Source organism: Pseudophryne corroboree, chromosome 1 (genome assembly GCF_028390025.1).
Source record: "Pseudophryne corroboree isolate aPseCor3 chromosome 1, aPseCor3.hap2, whole genome shotgun sequence".
NCBI lineage: Eukaryota > Metazoa > Chordata > Amphibia > Anura > Myobatrachidae > Pseudophryne > Pseudophryne corroboree.
In genome coordinates, this window is record NC_086444.1 from 919983393 (window position 1) to 920002526 (window position 19134).

At 46.3% G+C, this 19134-nt stretch overlaps 1 protein-coding gene across 5 annotated transcripts in view; it reads left to right on the forward strand.

Moving 5' to 3' along the window:
- Positions 1-19134, forward strand: part of C1H4orf33 (chromosome 1 C4orf33 homolog) — a 651328-nt gene that overhangs the window by 347051 nt on the left and 285143 nt on the right. Inside the window, exon 6 of one of the 5 annotated variants that reach the window (XM_063920352.1) lies at positions 18231-18640. The exons of the other annotated variants lie outside the window; for them this stretch is intronic. Within the exon in view, the coding sequence (XP_063776422.1) occupies positions 18231-18321 (91 nt within the window). The 3' untranslated portion in view covers positions 18322-18640. Of the gene's footprint in view, positions 1-18230; positions 18641-19134 lie in introns of those variants that run through there. 5 annotated transcript variants of the gene reach the window in all.

Here is a 19134-nt window from a genome sequence, read left to right on the forward strand (position 1 = left end):
GACACTGTAAGTTCTGAAGCAATGATTCAATAATTGTTCCTCTACAATTAAGTGATAGCTAGTAGAATGGAGGATAAACAACATATGTCCTTGGAAAAGATGAATTATAGTACTGTAAAGTCATGATTTTACAAGGTTGAAATTAATGGCTACCTAATTGCAGTCTTTACTTGGGGTTACAGTGTGTGTGTGTGTGTGTGTGTGTGTGTGTGTGTGTGTGTGTGTATGTATGTATATATTTCTCTAACGTCCTAGTGGATGCTGGGAACTCCGTAAGGACCATGGGGAATAGACGGGCTCCGCAGGAGACTTGGTCACTTTAAGAAAGAATTTAGATTCTGGCTCCTCCCTTTATGTCCCTCCTCCAGACCTCAGTTTGAATCTGTGCCCGGACGAGCTGGGTGCTGTTTTGTGAGCTCTCCTGAGATTGCTATAAGAAAGTATTTTGTTAGGTTTTTTATTTTCAGGGAGCTCTGCTGGCAACAGACTCCCTGCATCGTGGGACTGAGGGGAGAGAAGCAGCCCTACTCTCTGCAGATAGGTCCTGATTCTTAGGCTACTGGACACCATTAGCTCCAGAGGGATCGTACACAGGATCTCACCCTCGTCGTCCGATCCCGGAGCCGCGCCGCCAACCCCCTCGCAGAGCCGGAAGACAGAAGCCGGGTGAAAGAAGCAAGAAGACTTGAAATCGGCGGCAGAAGACTCCTCACTGAGGTAGCGCACAGCACTGCAGCTGTGCGCCATTGCTCCCACACTACACCCACATACTCCAGTCACTGTAAGGGTGCTGGGCGCAGGGGGGGGGGGGGGCGCCCTGGGCAGCAATTAGAGACCTCTTTGGCAAAAGTTTGCATATATACAGTTGGGCACTGTATATATGTATGAGCCCCCGCAAAAAATTGTACATGAAAGCGGGACAGAAGCCCGCCGTCGAGGGGGCGGGGCTTCTTCCTCAGCGCTCAACAGCGCCATGTTTTTTCTCCACAGCACAGCTGAGAGGAAGCTCCCCAGCCTCTCCCCTGCAGTTACACGGTAGAAGAGGGTAAAAAGAGTGGGGGGGCACATAATTAGGCGCAAAAATCAATATAAACAGCAGCTACTGGGTTAACATTAAGTTACTGTGTTATTCCTGGGTTAATAGCGCTGGGGTGTGTGCTGGCATACTCTCTCTCTGTCTCTCCAAAGGGCCTTATGGGGGAATTGTCTTCAGATGAGCATTCCCTGAGTGTGTGGTGTGTCGTACGTGTGTGTCGACATGTCTGAGGTAAAAGGCTCCCCTAAGGAGGAGATGGAGCAAATATGTGTGTGAGAGGGTGTCTCTGTCGACAACGCCGACACCTGTTTGGATATGTGTAATTAAGTGCTAAGGTGAATTTATTGCTCAAAAGATTAGAGAACAGACAGGGAATCTACCCATGTCTGTCCCTATGTCGCAGAGTCCTTCAGAGTCTCTCAATGATCACTATCCAAAATAATAGACACTGATATCGACACGGAGTCTGACTCCAGTGTCGACTACGATAATGCAAAGTTACAGCCAAAATGGCAGAAAAGTATTCAATATATGATTATTGTAATAAAAGATGATTTGCATATCACTGATGACTCATCTGTCCCTGACACAAGGGTACACATGTTTAAGGGGAAGAAAGCTGAGGTAAATTTCCCTCCTCTCATGATGATAAAGAGCGGGAATCTCCAGACAAGAGACTGCAGTTTCCCACAAAGAATTCTCAGGGAGTATCCTTTCCCTACTAGGGCCAGGATACGATGGGAATCTTCCCCTAGGGTGTCACGTTTGCCCAAAAGGTAGCCCTGACGTAACAGCTATCCTCAGGGATCCTGCAGATAGCGTGCACATTCTGGTACACTACTCATACCGGCGATTGTGTCGGCATGGGTTTATAGCGCTGTGGCAGCGTGGACAGGTACCTTATCAGCAGAGATTGAGAACCTAGTATGTATATATATATATATATATATGTATATATAGAGATATATATATTAAAGATGCTGTCTTAAGAGATATATATATATAAAACATGCCCAAAGAGACATGAGTCTACTGGGTCCTAGAGTTAAAGCTATGTCGATTCTGCTTGACGTGTCCTGTAGAATATGCAATGGACAGATGATGACGACTTAAGAGGCATATGGAAGGCTGAGGATTGTGTGGAGAAGGGTTCTCGGACCTGGTCTCCACAGCTATAGCTGGTAATTCTGATAGTTTGCCTTATATTCCTGCACAGCCTAGGAAAGCATGACATTATCAAATGCAGCCTTTTGAACAAAGAAACAAGAAAGTCCGAGGTGCGTCCTTTCTTGCCAGAGGCAGGGGCAGAGGAAAGAAGCTGCACAACACAGCTAGTTCCCAGGAACAGAAGTCCTCCCCGGCCTCTACAAAATCTACCGCATGTCGCTGGGGCTCCACAGGCGGAGCTAGGCCCGGTGGGGGCACGCCTTCGTAAGTTCAGCCACAAGTGGGTTCACTCCCTGTTAGATCCCTGGGCAATAGATATTGTGTCTCAGATATACAAGTTGGACTTTGAGGAGATGCCCCCTCACCGACGGCCCTGCCGGCTTCCCCCCACGAGAGGGAAACTGTGTTAACTGCAATTCACAAATTGTATCTTCAACAGGTGGTGGTCAAGGTTCCCCTCCTTCAACAAGGAGGGGGTTATTATTCGACCATGTTGTAGTCCCGAAACCGGACGGTTCGGTCAGACCCATATTGAATTTAAAATCCCTGAACATATACCTGAAAAGGTTCAAGTTCAAGATGGAATCGCTAAGAGCGGTCATTGCAAGCCTGAAAGGGGGAGATTTTATGGTGACTCTGGACATAAAGGATGCATACCTTCATGTCCCCATTTATCCACCTCATCAGGCGTACCTCAGAATTGCGGTACGGGATTGTCATTACCAATTTCAGACGTTGCCGTTTGGTCTCTCTACGGCCCCGAGAATATTCACCAAGGTAATGGCGGAAATGATGGTGCTCCTGCGGAAGCAAGGTGTCACTATTATCCCGTACTTAGACGATCTCCTCATAAAAGCGAGATCAAGAGAGCAGTTGCTGAACAGCGTATCACTTTCTCTGGAAGTGTAACGGCAACACGGCTGGATTCTATATATTCCAAAGTCGCAGTTGGTTCCTACAGCACATCTGCCTCTCCTAGGCATGATCCTAGACACAGACCAGAAAAGGGTTTATCTCCCGATAGAGAGAGCTCAGGAGCTCATGACACTGGTCAGGAATCTATTAAAACCAAAACAGGTGTCAGTGCATCACTGCACTCGAGTCCTGGGAAGGATGGTGGCATCATACGAGGCCATTCCCTTCGGCAGGTTCCATGCGAGTACCTTCCAATGGGACTTACTGGACAAGTGGTCCGGATCACATCTTCAGATGCATCGGTTAATCACCCTGTCCCCCAGGGCTAGGGTGTGTCTCCTGTGGTGGCTGCAGAGTGCTCACCTTCTCGAAGGTCGCAGATTCGGCATTCAGGACTGGGTCCTGGTGACCACGGATGCAAGCCTCCGAGGGTGGGGGGCAGTCACACAGAGAAGAAATTTCCAAGGGCTGTGGTCAAGTCAGGAGACTTGCCTTCACATGAACATCCTGGAACTAAGGGCCATATATAACGCCCTACGTCAAGCGGAGTCCCTGCTTCGCGACCAACCGGTTCTGATTCAGTCAGACAACATCACCGCAGTGGCTCATGTAAACCGCCAAGGCGGCACAAGGAGCAGGGTGGCGATAGTAGAAGCCACCAGAATTCTTCGCTGGGCAGAGAATCACGTAAGCGCACTGTCAGCAGTGTTCATTCCGGGAGTGGACAACTGGGAAGCAGACTTCCTCAGCAGACACTACCTCCACCCGGGAGAGTGGGGACTTCATCAAGAAGTCTTCACGCAGATTGCAAGTCGGTGGGAACTGCCACAGGTGGACATGATGGCATCCTGCCTCAACAAAAAGCTGCAGAGATATTGCGCCAGGTCAAGAGACCCTCAGGCGATAGCTGTGGATGCACTGGTGGCACCGTGGGTGTTCCAGTCGGTCTATGTATTTCCTCCTCTTCCTCTCATACCCAAGGTGCTGAGAATCATAAGAAAAAGAGGAGTGAGAACAATACTCATTGTTCCGGATTGGCCAAGAAGGACTTGGTATCCAGATCTGCAAGAAATGCTCACAGAGGACTCGTGGCCTCTTCCTCTAAGACAGGACTTGTGCAACAGGGGCCCTGTCTGTTCCAAGACTTACCGCGGCTGCGTTTGATGGCATGGCGGTTGAACGCCGGATCCTAGCAAAAAAAGACATTCCGGATGAGGTCACTCCTACGCTGATAGAGGCTAGGAAGGATGTGACGGCTCAACATTATCACCGTAAAATATGTGGCTTGGTGTGAGGCCAGGAATGCCCCTACGGAGGAATTCCAGCTGGGCCGTTTCCTTCAGTTCCTACAGTCGGGAGTGACTTTGGGCCTTAAATTGGGTTCCATTACGTTTCAGATTTCGGCCTTATCCATTTTCTTTCAAAAAGAACTGGCTTCTCTGCCTGAAGTTTAGACGTTTGTAAAGGGAGTGCTGCATATTCAGCCCCCTTTTTGTGCCTCCAGTGGCACCTTGGGATCTTAACGTGGTGTTGAGTTTCCTGAAATCACACTGGTTTAAACAGTGGAAGTAAAATATCTCACGTGGAAGGTGGTCATGCTATTAGCCTTGGCTTCGGCTAGGCGTGTGTCAGAATTGGCGGCTTTGTCACATAAAAGCCCTTATCTGGTTTTCCATGCGGATAGAGCAGAATTGCGGACCCGCCCACAATTTCTGCCGAAAATGGTTTCATCCTTTCATATAAACCAACCTATTGTGGTGCCTGTGGCTACTACTGACTTGGAGGATTCCGAGTCACTGGATGTGGTCGGGGCTTTGAAGGTTTATGTAGCCAGAACGGATAAGGTCAGGAAAACAGAATCTTTGTTTATCCTGTATGCTTCCAACAAGCTTGGGGCGCCTGCTTCAAAGCAAACTATTGCTCGCTGGATCTGTAGCACGATTCAGCAGGCTCATTCTGCGGCTGGGTTGCCGCTGCCTAAATCAGTTTAGGCCCATTCCACAAGGAAGGTGGGCTCTTCTTGGGCGGCTGCCCGAGGGGTCTCGGCATTACAGCTTTGCCGAGCGGCTACTTGGTCAGGTTCAAACACCTTTGCAAAGTTCTACAAGTTTGATACCCTGGCTGAGGAGGACCTTGTGTTGCTCATTCGGTGCTGCAGAGTCATCCGCACTCTCCCGCCCGTTTGGGAGCTTTGGTATAATCCCCATGGTCCTTACGGAGTCCCCAGCATCCACTAGGACGTTAGAGAAAATAAGATTTTGCTTACCGGTAAATCTATTTCTCGTAGTCCGTAGTGGATGCTGGGCGCCCGTCCCAAGTGCGGACTTCTTCTGCAATGCTTGTATATAGTTATTGCTTAAATAAGGGTTATGTTATAGTTGCATCAGAGTTTATCTGATGCTCTGTGATTGTTCATACTGTTAACTGGGTAAAGTTATCACAAGTTATACGGTGTGATTGGTGTGGCTAGTATGAGTCTTACCCTGGATTCCCAAAATCCTTTCCTTGTACTGTCAGCTCTTCCGGGCACAGTTTCCCTAACTGAGGTCTGGAGGAGGGACATAGAGGGAGGAGCCAGAGCACACCAGAATCTAAATTCTTTCTTAAAGTGCCCATGTCTCCTTCGCAGCCTGTCTATTCCCCATGGTCCTTACGGAGTCCCCAGCATCCACTACGGACTACGAGAAATAGATTTACCGGTAAGTAAAATCTTATTATTATTTTTTATTTTTATTTATATATATATATATATATATATATATATATATGTGTGTACTAATTACCAGCCCGTCAAAATGATGGAACAGCATAACAGTACTGTCAGCAACGTCTCCTTCGGGCGCCATCTAGTGGCCGCCGGCATGTAAAACACTTGAATCCCCCCCCATAGAGGTTAGGAGCAGCATTAACAGTTTATTATATAGGAAATATGAAGTTTGGGAAGAGATGTCACACTAATCTGTTAGATAAATAGGAGCAGCACTTACCATTCAGTTGATACATTGTTGCATTTTATTGAAACATTTCAGCAAATTCACAGTATATTCCCCGCCAATTACAATAACACTGTACTCTTCGTCAGGCTGGACATATTGTGAACTTGCTGTTAGTACCCCCTAACCCCCAGTTACTGCCCAGAATTGTTAATCAAAATTGTATGGATCTCATGCAATTTCAGTCTTCTACCATGTGCAGTGTGTCTTGGATGCATGTGCAAAGGTAAAACATCAGACACTGGCTTCCACCTCTGAATGTCAGGGAGCACACCTTGTATATTATATATAGTTATATTTAATATGCTGCAGTGTTTATTAGAGATACCACTTTACTATTTAAATAAATACAAGTGATAGAAAACCGGTGGTACCACATGGTTACAGATGATCTGGAGATACATCCAAATCTGATTAGCTCTCTTCTCCAGTGTATGAGCTACACTTACATTCCCTTATTGTTTTGTATCTTGTTCTTGCTTGACACCTTTCTGCCATTCCAGGCCTAAAAGGTCACATAAGTTTGAAGCATTTTGGTACACGTGCAGCACAGAAATGCAGTTACATTCAACAGTACATTAAGCCATATGAGTATATGTGTATGCGTGTTTATTTACAATATATATATATATAGAGAGAGAGAGAGAGAGCTCTACACCAAAAATGTCTGTATTTTTCATTGTCATTTTAAGATGTATTTCTTGGGATACACTCCCCGTGTTTCAGGTGGGTTCTGTGTATTCTACTTGGAGACTGTCGGTATGTTCCAGACGGAATTTATACTAAAAAAGAAACAAGCGCCTTTTGGTGTAGTCATTCTAGGAATAACAATAATAAATGGTTTATATGCATACCAAGCAAAGATGTAAGCAGGCACATCAATATTAGATCCATATAGAGGCACAGAAATCATGGTCCAGAGTCCGTTAAACCTTCTGCAGTATCTAGAACTAACCAGAGTGAGGCAAGCTCAGTGGCTCTTCTTAGAATATTTATTGATTTATCAGTGCACCATTTCTCTTGTGAAAACAAAAGAGACTGAGTCCATGGTGTAGTATTCTAAATTTTAATATAACAACCACATAAAAGCAAATCAAAAACTTGTACATATGACAATAGTGGCTGATCTGATCTGATCCCGGAATCACCAGGATGTTTTCAATATCCAGAAGAGAGTTCAGGTCCCTGAGGTATTGTGTTGATCTGAACTCTCTTCTGGAAACTGATGACATCCTGGTGATTCTGGAACTATCATAGCTTGACATTCCAGCTCATATCACTTTGGAGGCTTTATTGGATTGTTTTTAGCATTCTCACTATCCTTCTGTTTATTCTGGGGTTGCTTTTCATCTTGTTGCTACGTCCAGAGAGGTTAGAGTTCCATGGGCTCTGAACTTCTTAATATTTGCAACTGTTGTTACAGAAACATCAAGCTGATTGGATATGGTCTTATACCCTTTACCTTTAATGTGTTTGTCTATAATTTTCTTTCTGATCTCGTCAGACAACTCTCCTTTGCTTTCTGTTGTCAAAGGAGAGTTGTCTGATGAGAATGGTGGACCAGTGGTACACATGATGATACCAGAAATCACAGTAAATAATTTTCTTTAAATAGGCTGATTGTCTGATTAGAATATTGAAAACACGTGAAAGCAATTAGTTTGAATATCACTGTAATCCAATTGTTTATTACCTTTTCTAATGCTGGCCATACACTATACAATTATCTGGATGATCCGCCTGATATCGGCTGATCCCCCAGATAATTTTACAGTGTATGCACGTGACCAATCCGATTATCAGCCGTGCAAGGCTAATGGAATACAAATTAATAAAAGTGAGGAAAATATTCATTAGAAAACATTCATTGTTTACAAAACATGAACTATTGTGCTATATGCAATACAGAAAAAAATATTTTCTGACTTAGCTGTTAACACCCTGGGTTGCTCACTAATTCTGCAGAATAAAAAAAAGATTTGTAATGGGCCCTACAGACATGGCGATACGCCGCCGAGTTGCCGACCGCGGATACGGCAGACGGGCGACGCGGCGGGGGGGCAGTGACGGGGGAGTGACTCCCCCTGTCACCCGGCTCCATACAAGTGCAGGCAAATATGGACGAGATCGTCCATATTGGCCTGCATGCACAGCTGACGGGGCACCAGCGATCAATGAGCGCGGGGCCGCGCATCGTTCATTGCTGGTGCCTCCACACTGAAAGATATGAATGGTATCTCGTTCATTAATGAACGAGATCGTTCATATCTTTCAGTTAAATCGACAAGTGTGTAGGGTAGAGATGAGCGCCGGAAATTTTTCGGGTTTTGTGTTTTGGTTTTGGGTTCGGTTCCGCGGCCGTGTTTTGGGTTCGACCGCGTTTTGGCAAAACCTCACCGAATTTTTTTTGTCGGATTCGGGTGTGTTTTGGATTCGGGTGTTTTTTTAAAAAAACCCTAAAAAACAGCTTAAATCATAGAATTTGGGGGTAATTTTGATCCCAAAGTATTATTAACCTCAAAAAACATAATTTACACTCATTTTCAGCCTATTCTGAACACATCACACCTCACAATATTATTTTTAGTCCTAAAATTTGCACCGAGGTCGCTGTGTGAGTAAGATAAGCGACCCTAGTGGCCGACACAAACACCGGGCCCATCTAGGAGTGGCACTGCAGTGTCACGCAGGATGGCCCTTCCAAAAAACCCTCCCCAAACAGCACATGACGCAAAGAAAAAAAGAGGCGCAATGAGGTAGCTGACTGTGTGAGTAAGATTAGCGACCCTAGTGGCCGACACAAACACCGGGCACATCTAGGAGTGGCACTGCAGTGTCACGCAGGATGTCCCTTCCAAAAAACCCTCCCCAAACAGCACATGACGCAAAGAAAAAAAGAGGCGCAATGAGGTAGCTGTGTGAGTAAGATTAGCGACCCTAGTGGCCGACACAAACACCGGGCCCATCTAGGAGTGGCACTGCAGTGTCACGCAGGATGTCCCTTCCAAAAAACCCTCCCCAATCAGCACATGATGCAAAGAAAAAGAAAAGAAAAAAGAGGTGCAAGATGGAATTATCCTTGGGCCCTCCCACCCACCCTTATGTTGTATAAACAAAACAGGACATGCACACTTTAACCAACCCATCATTTCAGTGACAGGGTCTGCCACACGACTGTGACTGATATGACGGGTTGGTTTGGACCCCCCCCAAAAAAGAAGCAATTAATCTCTCCTTGCACAAACTGGCTCTACAGAGGCAAGATGTCCACCTCATCTTCACCCTCCGATATATCACCGTGTACATCCCCCTCCTCACAGATTATCAATTCGTCCCCACTGGAATCCACCATCTCAGCTCCCTGTGTACTTTGTGGAGGCAATTGCTGCTGGTCAATGTCTCCGCGGAGGAATTGATTATAATTCATTTTAATGAACATCATCTTCTCCACATTTTCTGGATGTAACCTCGTACGCCGATTGCTGACAAGGTGAGCGGCGGCACTAAACACTCTTTCGGAGTACACACTTGTGGGAGGGCAACTTAGGTAGAATAAAGCCAGTTTGTGCAAGGGCCTCCAAATTGCCTCTTTTTCCTGCCAGTATAAGTACGGACTGTGTGACGTGCCTACTTGGATGCGGTCACTCATATAATCCTCCACCATTCTATCAATGTTGAGAGAATCATATGCAGTGACAGTAGACGACATGTCCGTAATCGTTGTCAGGTCCTTCAGTCCGGACCAGATGTCAGCATCAGCAGTCGCTCCAGACTGCCCTGCATCACCGCCAGCGGGTGGGCTCGGAATTCTGAGCCTTTTCCTCGCACCCCCAGTTGCGGGAGAATGTGAAGGAGGAGATGTTGACAGGTCGCGTTCCGCTTGACTTGACAATTTTGTCAACAGCAGGTCTTTCAACCCCAGCAGACCTGTGTCTGCCGGAAAGAGAGATCCAAGGTAGGCTTTAAATCTAGGATCGAGCACGGTGGCCAAAATGTAGTGCTCTGATTTCAACAGATTGACCACCCGTGAATCCTTGTTAAGCGAATTAAGGGCTGCATCCACAAGTCCCACATGCCTAGCGGAATCGCTCCCTTTTAGCTCCTTCTTCAATGCCTCCAGCTTCTTCTGCAAAAGCCTGATGAGGGGAATGACCTGACTCAGGCTGGCAGTGTCTGAACTGACTTCACGTGTGGCAAGTTCAAAGGGCATCAGAACCTTGCACAACGTTGAAATCATTCTCCACTGCACTTGAGACAGGTGCATTCCACCTCCTATATCGTGCTCAATTGTATAGGCTTGAATGGCCTTTTGCTGCTCCTCCAACCTCTGAAGCATATAGAGGGTTGAATTCCACCTCGTTACCACTTCTTGCTTCAGATGATGGCAGGGCAGGTTCAGTAGTTTTTGGTGGTGCTCCAGTCTTCTGTACGTGGTGCCTGTACGCCGAAAGTGTCCCGCAATTTTTCTGGCCACCGACAGCATCTCTTGCACGCCCCTGTCGTTTTTTAAAAAATTCTGCACCACCAAATTCAAGGTATGTGCAAAACATGGGACGTGCTGGAATTTGCCCATATTTAATGCACACACAATATTGCTGGCGTTGTCCGATGCCACAAATCCACAGGAGAGTCCAATTGGGATAAGCCATTCCGCGATGATCTTCCTCAGTTGCCGTAAGAGGTTTTCAGCTGTGTGCGTATTCTGGAAAGCGGTGATACAAAGCGTAGCCTGCCTAGGAAAGAGTTGGCGTTTGCGAGATGCTGCTACTGGTGCCGCCGCTGCTGTTCTTGCGGCGGGAGTCCATACATCTACCCAGTGGGCTGTCACAGTCATATAGTCCTGACCCTGCCCTGCTCCACTTGTCCACATGTCCGTGGTTAAGTGGACATTGGGTACAACTGCATTTTTTAGGACACTGGTGAGTCTTTTTCTGACGTCCGTGTACATTCTCGGTATCGCCTGCCTAGAGAAGTGGAACCTAGATGGTATTTGGTAACGGGGGCACACTGCCTCAATAAATTGTCTAGTTCCCTGTGAACTAACGGCGGATACCGGACGCACGTCTACACCAACATAGTTGTCAAGGACTCAGTTATCCGCTTTGCAGTAGGATGACTGCTGTGATATTTCATCTTCCTCGCAAAGGACTGTTGAACAGTCAATTGCTTACTGGAAGTAGTACAAGTGGGCTTACGACTTCCCCTCTGGGATGACCATCGACTCCCAGCGGCAACAACAGCAGCGCCAGCAGCAGTAGGCGTTACACGCAAGGATGCATCGGAGGAATCCCAGGCAGGAAAGGACTCGTCAGACTTGCCAGTGACATGGCCTGCAGGACTATTGGCATTCCTGGGGAAGGAGGAAATTGACACTGAGGGAGTTGGTGGGGTGGTTTGCGTGAGCTTGGTTACAAGAGGAAGGGATTTACTGGTCAGTGGACTGCTTCCGCTGTCACCCAAAGTTTTTGAACTTGTCACTGACTTATTATGAATGCGCTGCAGGTGACGTATAAGGGAGGATGTTCCGAGGTGGTTAACGTCCTTACCCCTACTTATTACAGCTTGACAAAGGGAACACACGGCTTGACACCTGTTGTCCGCATTTCTGGTGAAATACCTCCACACCGAAGAGCTGATTTTTTTGGTATTTTCACCTGGCATGTCAACGGCCATATTCCTCCCACGGACAACAGGTGTCTCCCCGGGTGCCTGACTTAAACAAACCACCTCACCATCAGAATCCTCCTGGTCAATTTCCTCCCCAGCGCCAGCAACACCCATATCCTCCTCATCCTGGTGTACTTCAACACTGACATCTTTAATCTGACTATCAGGAACTGGACTGCGGGTGCTCCTTCCAGCACTTGCAGGGGGCATGCAAATAGTGGAAGGCGCATGCTCTTCACGTCCAGTGTTGGGAAGGTCAGGCATCGCAAACGACACAATTGGACTCTCCTTGTGGATTTGGGATTTCAAAGAACGCACAGTTCTTTGCGGTGCTTTTGCCAGCTTGAGTCTTTTCAGTTTTCTAGCGAGAGGCTGAGTGCTTCCATCCTCATGTGAAGCTGAACCACTAGCCATGAACATAGGCCAGGGCCTCAGCCGTTCCTTGCCACTCCGTGTGGTAAATGGCATATTGGCAAGTTTACGCTTCTCCTCCGACAATTTTATTTTAGGTTTTGGAGTCCTTTTTTTTCTGATATTTGGTGTTTTGGATTTGACATGCTCTGTACTATGACATTGGGCATCGGCCTTGGCAGACGACGTTGCTGGCATTTCATCGTCTCGGCCATGACTAGTGGCAGCAGCTTCAGCACGAGGTGGAAGTGGATCTTGATCTTTCCCTAATTTTGGAACCTCAACTTTTTTGTTCTCCATATTTTATAGGCAGAACTAAAAGGCACCTCAGGTAAACAATGGAGATGGATGGATTGGATACTAGTATACAATTATGGACGGACTGCCACGGTTAGGTGGTATAAAAAAACCACGGTTAGGTGGTATATATTATAATAATAATACAATTATGGATGGACGGACTGCCTGCCGACTGCCGACACAGAGGTAGCCACAGCCGTGAACTACCGCACTGTACACTGGTTGATAAAGAGATAGTAGTATACTCGTAACAACTAGTATGACACTATGACGACGGTATAAAGAATGAAAAAAAAACCACGGTTAGGTGGTATATATTATAATAATAATACAATTATGGATGGACGGACTGCCTGCCGACTGCCGACACAGAGGTAGCCACAGCCGTGAACTACCGCACTGTACACTGGTTGATAAAGAGATAGTAGTATACTCGTAACAACTAGTATGACACTATGACGACGGTATAAAGAATGAAAAAAAAACCACGGTTAGGTGGTATATATTATAATAATAATACAATTATGGATGGACGGACTGCCTGCCGACTGCCGACACAGAGGTAGCCACAGCCGTGAACTACCGCACTGTACACTGGTTGATAAAGAGATAGTAGTATACTCGTAACAACTAGTATGACACTATGACGACGGTATAAAGAATGCAAAAAAAACCACAGTTAGGTGGTATATATTATAATAATAATACAATTATGGATGGACGGACTGCCTGCCGACTGCCGACACAGAGGTAGCCACAGCCGTGAACTACCGCACTGTACACTGGTTGATAAAGAGATAGTAGTATACTCGTAACAATTAGGATGACACTATGACGGTATAAAGAATGAAAAAAAAACCACGGTTAGGTGGTAGGTATATAATAATAAATAATACAATTCTGGTCGGACGGACTGCCTGCCGTGTGCCGACACAGAGGTAGCCACAGCCGTGAACTACCGCACTGTACACTGGTTGATAAAGAGATAGTAGTATACTCGTAACAATTAGGATGACACTATGACGGTATAAAGAATGAAAAAAAAACCACGGTTAGGTGGTAGGTATATAATAATAAATAATACAATTCTGGTCGGACGGACTGCCTGCCGTGTGCCGACACAGAGGTAGCCACAGCCGTGAACTACCGCACTGTACACTGGTTGATAAAGAGATAGTAGTATACTCGTAACAATTAGGATGACACTATGACGGTATAAAGAATGAAAAAAAAACCACGGTTAGGTGGTAGGTATATAATAATAAATAATACAATTCTGGTCGGACGGACTGCCTGCCGTGTGCCGACACAGAGGTAGCCACAGCCGTGAACTACCGCACTGTACACTGGTTGATAAAGAGATAGTAGTATACTCGTAACAATTAGGATGACACTATGACGGTATAAAGAATGAAAAAAAAACCACGGTTAGGTGGTAGGTATATAATAATAAATAATACAATTCTGGTCGGACGGACTGCCTGCCGTGTGCCGACACAGAGGTAGCCACAGCCGTGAACTACCGCACTGTACACTGGTTGATAAAGAGATAGTAGTATACTCGTAACAATTAGGATGACACTATGACGGTATAAAGAATGAAAAAAAAACCACGGTTAGGTGGTAGGTATATAATAATAAATAATACAATTCTGGTCGGACGGACTGCCTGCCGTGTGCCGACACAGAGGTAGCCACAGCCGTGAACTACCGCACTGTACACTGGTTGATAAAGAGATAGTAGTATACTCGTAACAATTAGGATGACACTATGACGGTATAAAGAATGAAAAAAAAACCACGGTTAGGTGGTAGGTATATAATAATAAATAATACAATTCTGGTCGGACGGACTGCCTGCCGTGTGCCGACACAGAGGTAGCCACAGCCGTGAACTACCGCACTGTACACTGGTTGATAAAGAGATAGTAGTATACTCGTAACAATTAGGATGACACTATGACGGTATAAAGAATGAAAAAAAAACCACGGTTAGGTGGTAGGTATATAATAATAAATAATACAATTCTGGTCGGACGGACTGCCTGCCGTGTGCCGACACAGAGGTAGCCACAGCCGTGAACTACCGCACTGTACTGTGTCTGCTGCTAATATAGACTGGTTGATATTTAAAGAGATATTAGTAGTATACAACAATACTATACTGGTGGTCAGGCACTGGTCACCACTCCTGCAGCAAAAGTGTGCACTGTTAATTAATATAATTGTACTCCTGGCTCCTGCTAACAACCTGCAGTGCTCCCCAGTCTCCCCCACAATTAATTATAAGCTTTTAATTTATACATTGATGACTGTGCAGCACACTGGGCTGAGCTGAGTGCACACAGACTGAGTCACACTGTGTGACTGACTGTGCTGTGTATCGTTTTTTTTTTCAGGCAGAGAACGGATATAGCAGAGAGAAGTGAACGGATATATTATATTAAATAAAAGTTAACTAGCAACTGCACTGGTCACTGACTGTGGTAAACTAACTCTGTCTGCGACTCTGCACAATCTCTCTCTATCTAATCTATCTATCTCTATTCTAATGGAGAGGACGCCAGACACGTCCTCTCCCTATCAATCTCAATGCACGAGTGAAAATGGCGGCGACGCGCGGCTCCTTATATAGAATCCGAGTCTCGCGATAGAATCCGAGCCTCGCGAGAATCCGACAGCGTCATGATGACGTTCGGGCGCGCTCGGGTTAACCGAGCAAGGCGGGAAGATCCGAGTCGCTCGGACCCGTGGAAAAAAAAGTGAAGTTCGTGCGGGTTCGGATTCAAAGAAACCGAACCCGCTCATCTCTAGTGTAGGGCCTATTACATAGATCTAATGTATAGGGGTATATGCAATTCCGGGCGAATTGCAGCAATTTTTCGCCCGTTTTTTAATTCGACACACTTCGACCGTCGAATTCCGGCCGGCGGGTGCCGGAATTCGACATATTCAATAAAAAACGGATTCGACAGTCCCGCTGTCGAAAAACGGGCCAATTGACGGATTTTGATTCGATTTTTAAAAATGTAAAAAAAACGGTAAAAAACCCGAAAAAAAATTGCGTGGGGTCCCCCCTCCTAAGCATAACCAGCCTCGGGCTCTTTGAGCCGGTCCTGGTTGCCAAAATACGGGGGGAAAAATGACAGGGGATCCCCCGTATTTTAACAACCAGCACCGGGCTCTGCGCCTGGTCCTGGTGCAAAAAATACGGGGGACAAAAAGAGTAGGGGTCCCCCGTATTTTTTGTACCAGCACCGGGCTCCACTAGCTGGACAGATAATGCCACAGCCGGGGGACACTTTTATACCGCTCCCTGCGGCCGTGGCATTAAATACCCAACTAGTCACCCCTGGCCGGGGTACCCTGGAGGAGTGGGGACCCCTTCAATCAAGCCCCCCCCCCGTCACCCAAGGGCCAGGGGTGAAGCCCGAGGCTGCCCCCCCCCATCCAAGGGCTGCGGATGGGGGGCTGATAGCCATGTGTAAAAATGAAAGAATATTGTTTTTTGCAGAAGAACTACAAGTCCCAGCAAGCCTCCCCCGCAAGCTGGTACTTGGAGAACCACAAGTACCAGCATGCGGGGGGAAACGGGCCCGCTGGTACCTGTAGTTCTTCTGCAAAAAAAATACCCAAATAAAAACAGAACACGCACACCGTGAAAATACAACTTTATTTCACACATGCCGACACACACATACTTACCTATGTTGACACGCCGACTGCCACGTCTCCAATGTCGACGAATCCGGGGTACCTGAAAATAAACGTAATACTCACCTAAATCCAGTGTCCAGTGATATTTGTAATCCACGTATTTGGCAAAACAAAAAAACACATTTATCCGATCCACACGGACTGAAAGGGGTCCCATGTTTACACATGGGACCCCTTTCCCCGAATGCAGAGACCCCCCGTGACTGCTGTCATAGAAGGTCCCTTCAGCCAATCAGGGAGCGCCACGTCGTGGCACTCTCCTGATTGGCTGTATGCGCGTCGGAGCTGTCAGACGCGCATCGCACAGCCCCCTCCATTATCTTCAATGGTGGGAACTTTGCGGTCAGCGGTGAGGTCACCCGCGGTCAGCGGCTGACCGCGGGTAACCCCACCGCTGACCGCAAAGTTCCCACCATTGAAACTAATGGAGGTGCTGAGCGATGCGCAGTCTGCCAGCTCAGACGCGCATAGGGAATCAGGAGAGTGCCAGGACGTGGCGCTCCCTGATTGCCTGAAGGGACCTTCTGTGACAGGAGTCACAGGGGGTCTCAGCATTCGGGGAAAGGGGTCCCATGTGTAAACATGGGACCCCTTTCAGTCCGTGTGGATCGGGTAAATGCGTTTTTTTATTTTGCCAAGTACGTGGATTACAAATATCACTGGACACTGGATTTAGGTGAGTATAATTTTACTTTCAGGTACACCCCGTGGATTCTACTTGGACAAGTGGACCGAATGTCGTGTCAGCATAGGTAAGTATGTGTGTGTGTCGACATGTATGTAATAAAGTTGTACTTTCAAGGTGTGCGTGTCCTGTTTTTATTTGGGTATTTTTTTTGCAGTAGAACTACAGGTACCAGCGGACCCGTTCCCCCCCGCATGCTGGTACTTGTGGTTCTCCAAGTACCAGCTTGCGGGGGAGGCTTGCTGAGACTTGTAGTTCTGCTGCAAAAAACAATAATCTTTCATTTCACAAAAGGCTATCAGCCTCCCATCCGCAGCCCATGGATGGGGGGACAGCCTCGGGCTTCACCCCTGGCCCTTGGGTGGCTGGAGGGGGGGACCCCTTGATTGAAGGGGTCCCCACTCCTCCAGGGTACCCCGGCCAGGGGTGACTAGTTGGGGTTTTAATGGCACGGCCGCAGGGACCGATATCAAAGTGTCCCCCGGCTGTGGCATTATCTCCCCAGCTAGTGGAGCCCGGTGCTGGTTCCAAAAATACGGGGGACCCCTACGCTTTTTGTCCCCCGTATTTTTGGCACCAGGACTGGACGCAGAGCCCGGTGCTGGTTCTAAAAATACGGGGGATCCTCTGTCATTTTCCCCCCCGTACTTTTACAACCAGGACCGGCTCAAAGAGCCCGAGGCTGGCTATGCTTAGGAGGGGGGACCCCACGCATTTTTTTTCCTGATTTTTAACCCATTCCATAAAAAAAATATATATAATTTAAAAAATATATAAAAAATACTTGTGCCTCCTAAATAGACAAACCAAGCACCTAATCCCTTCTAATATAAATAGATATGCTATTACCAATAAAAAAAACACAAAAAAAACCATGTTTTTAAAAATTTTTATTAGATTCCGCCAGCAAAGTGAGGCGGATTGAAAATGACGAATTTACTGTCTAAAAGCACTGTTGTCGAATTTACAATCTTCAATTGAATATACTTTTGTCGAAATGCTGCATTTGTACCATTGCAGAAATGTCGAATTTGTCAAATGTCGAATTTCAAAAAGTCGAATTTGGAAAGTCCGTTTTTTGACGAAAAGTACTGAATTGCATTGTCGATGTTTTTTTTGGGGGCGAAAATGTCCCGTTTTTCGACATTTTCGGGAATTCGACCGCAATTGCATATACCCCATAATGTCTTATATATAGTGAAATTAAAATGAGAAGCCTGTGACAAGCTAGTCACTCCTACTATGAAAGTGAAATAATTGTATACGTGAAAAAAGGGGAATCCACTTGTAAACATATTTCACGGAATTAGAACTGCCTATTCTCTCCTTTATTTTATAGTCACCGCTTGGAGTATTTCAGGCCTTTTAACTTCTCTGAGTTGATAGGTGAAGAATGGAAAGAGCCTGGATCCAGCCTCTGGAAAATGTAACTTGTCTGAAGATCTGCATTTATGCTTTAAATGTCTTCTAATTATTCAAATCAGATTCTTTTGCAGTATCAGCAGATAAAATCACACTGCAGCATAGCATAGAATGTTTTAATACTTTTTATTGCAGTTTGGAAAAGCTCTGTATTAAAATCTTCCAGCTATAGGAAAACAGTCACACCAGCTTATCACCTTGCTTCAGATGGAAAATCTTTCCTCTAACCCATTGGTAAATCTGATACAGTGACGCTCATATTTACATTTTTCTGTGAAATTCTTATGTTAAAGGGAAAATGTACATATTAAAATATTGATAAAACAAGGTTTTGCTTGTATTTTTCTTTTCTAGCGTAAAAGAAGGATAGCCTTTCATCTGAGCAGTGACATGGTCAGTCTCCATGACTTGGTAATAGTATCTTTTTATCATTATTTATCTACTGTGTAACTGTTCTATTGATGTCATTGGATAGGTTACCTAAAGAACAGTACAGCAGCACTCGTCCACTTTCTGTATGTCACTACCCAGATGGATGTACTTTGCTTCAAAAACTCTTCTGTAAATTGCACCAGCAAAAAAAGTACATCGCACAGAGCTGGACACATCTTAGCATGGGGTGTAATAGGGTATGCCTGCGGCCGGGCTCCCTGCGGCCAACATACCAGCGCCAGAATCCCGACCGCCGGCATACCGACAGCTGGGCGAGCGCAAATGAGCCCCTTGTGGGCTCGCTGCGGGCGCAGTGGCGCGCTATCTATTCTCCCTCCAGGGGGGTCGTGGACCCTCAAGAGGGAGAAAAAGTGTTGGTATGCTGGCTG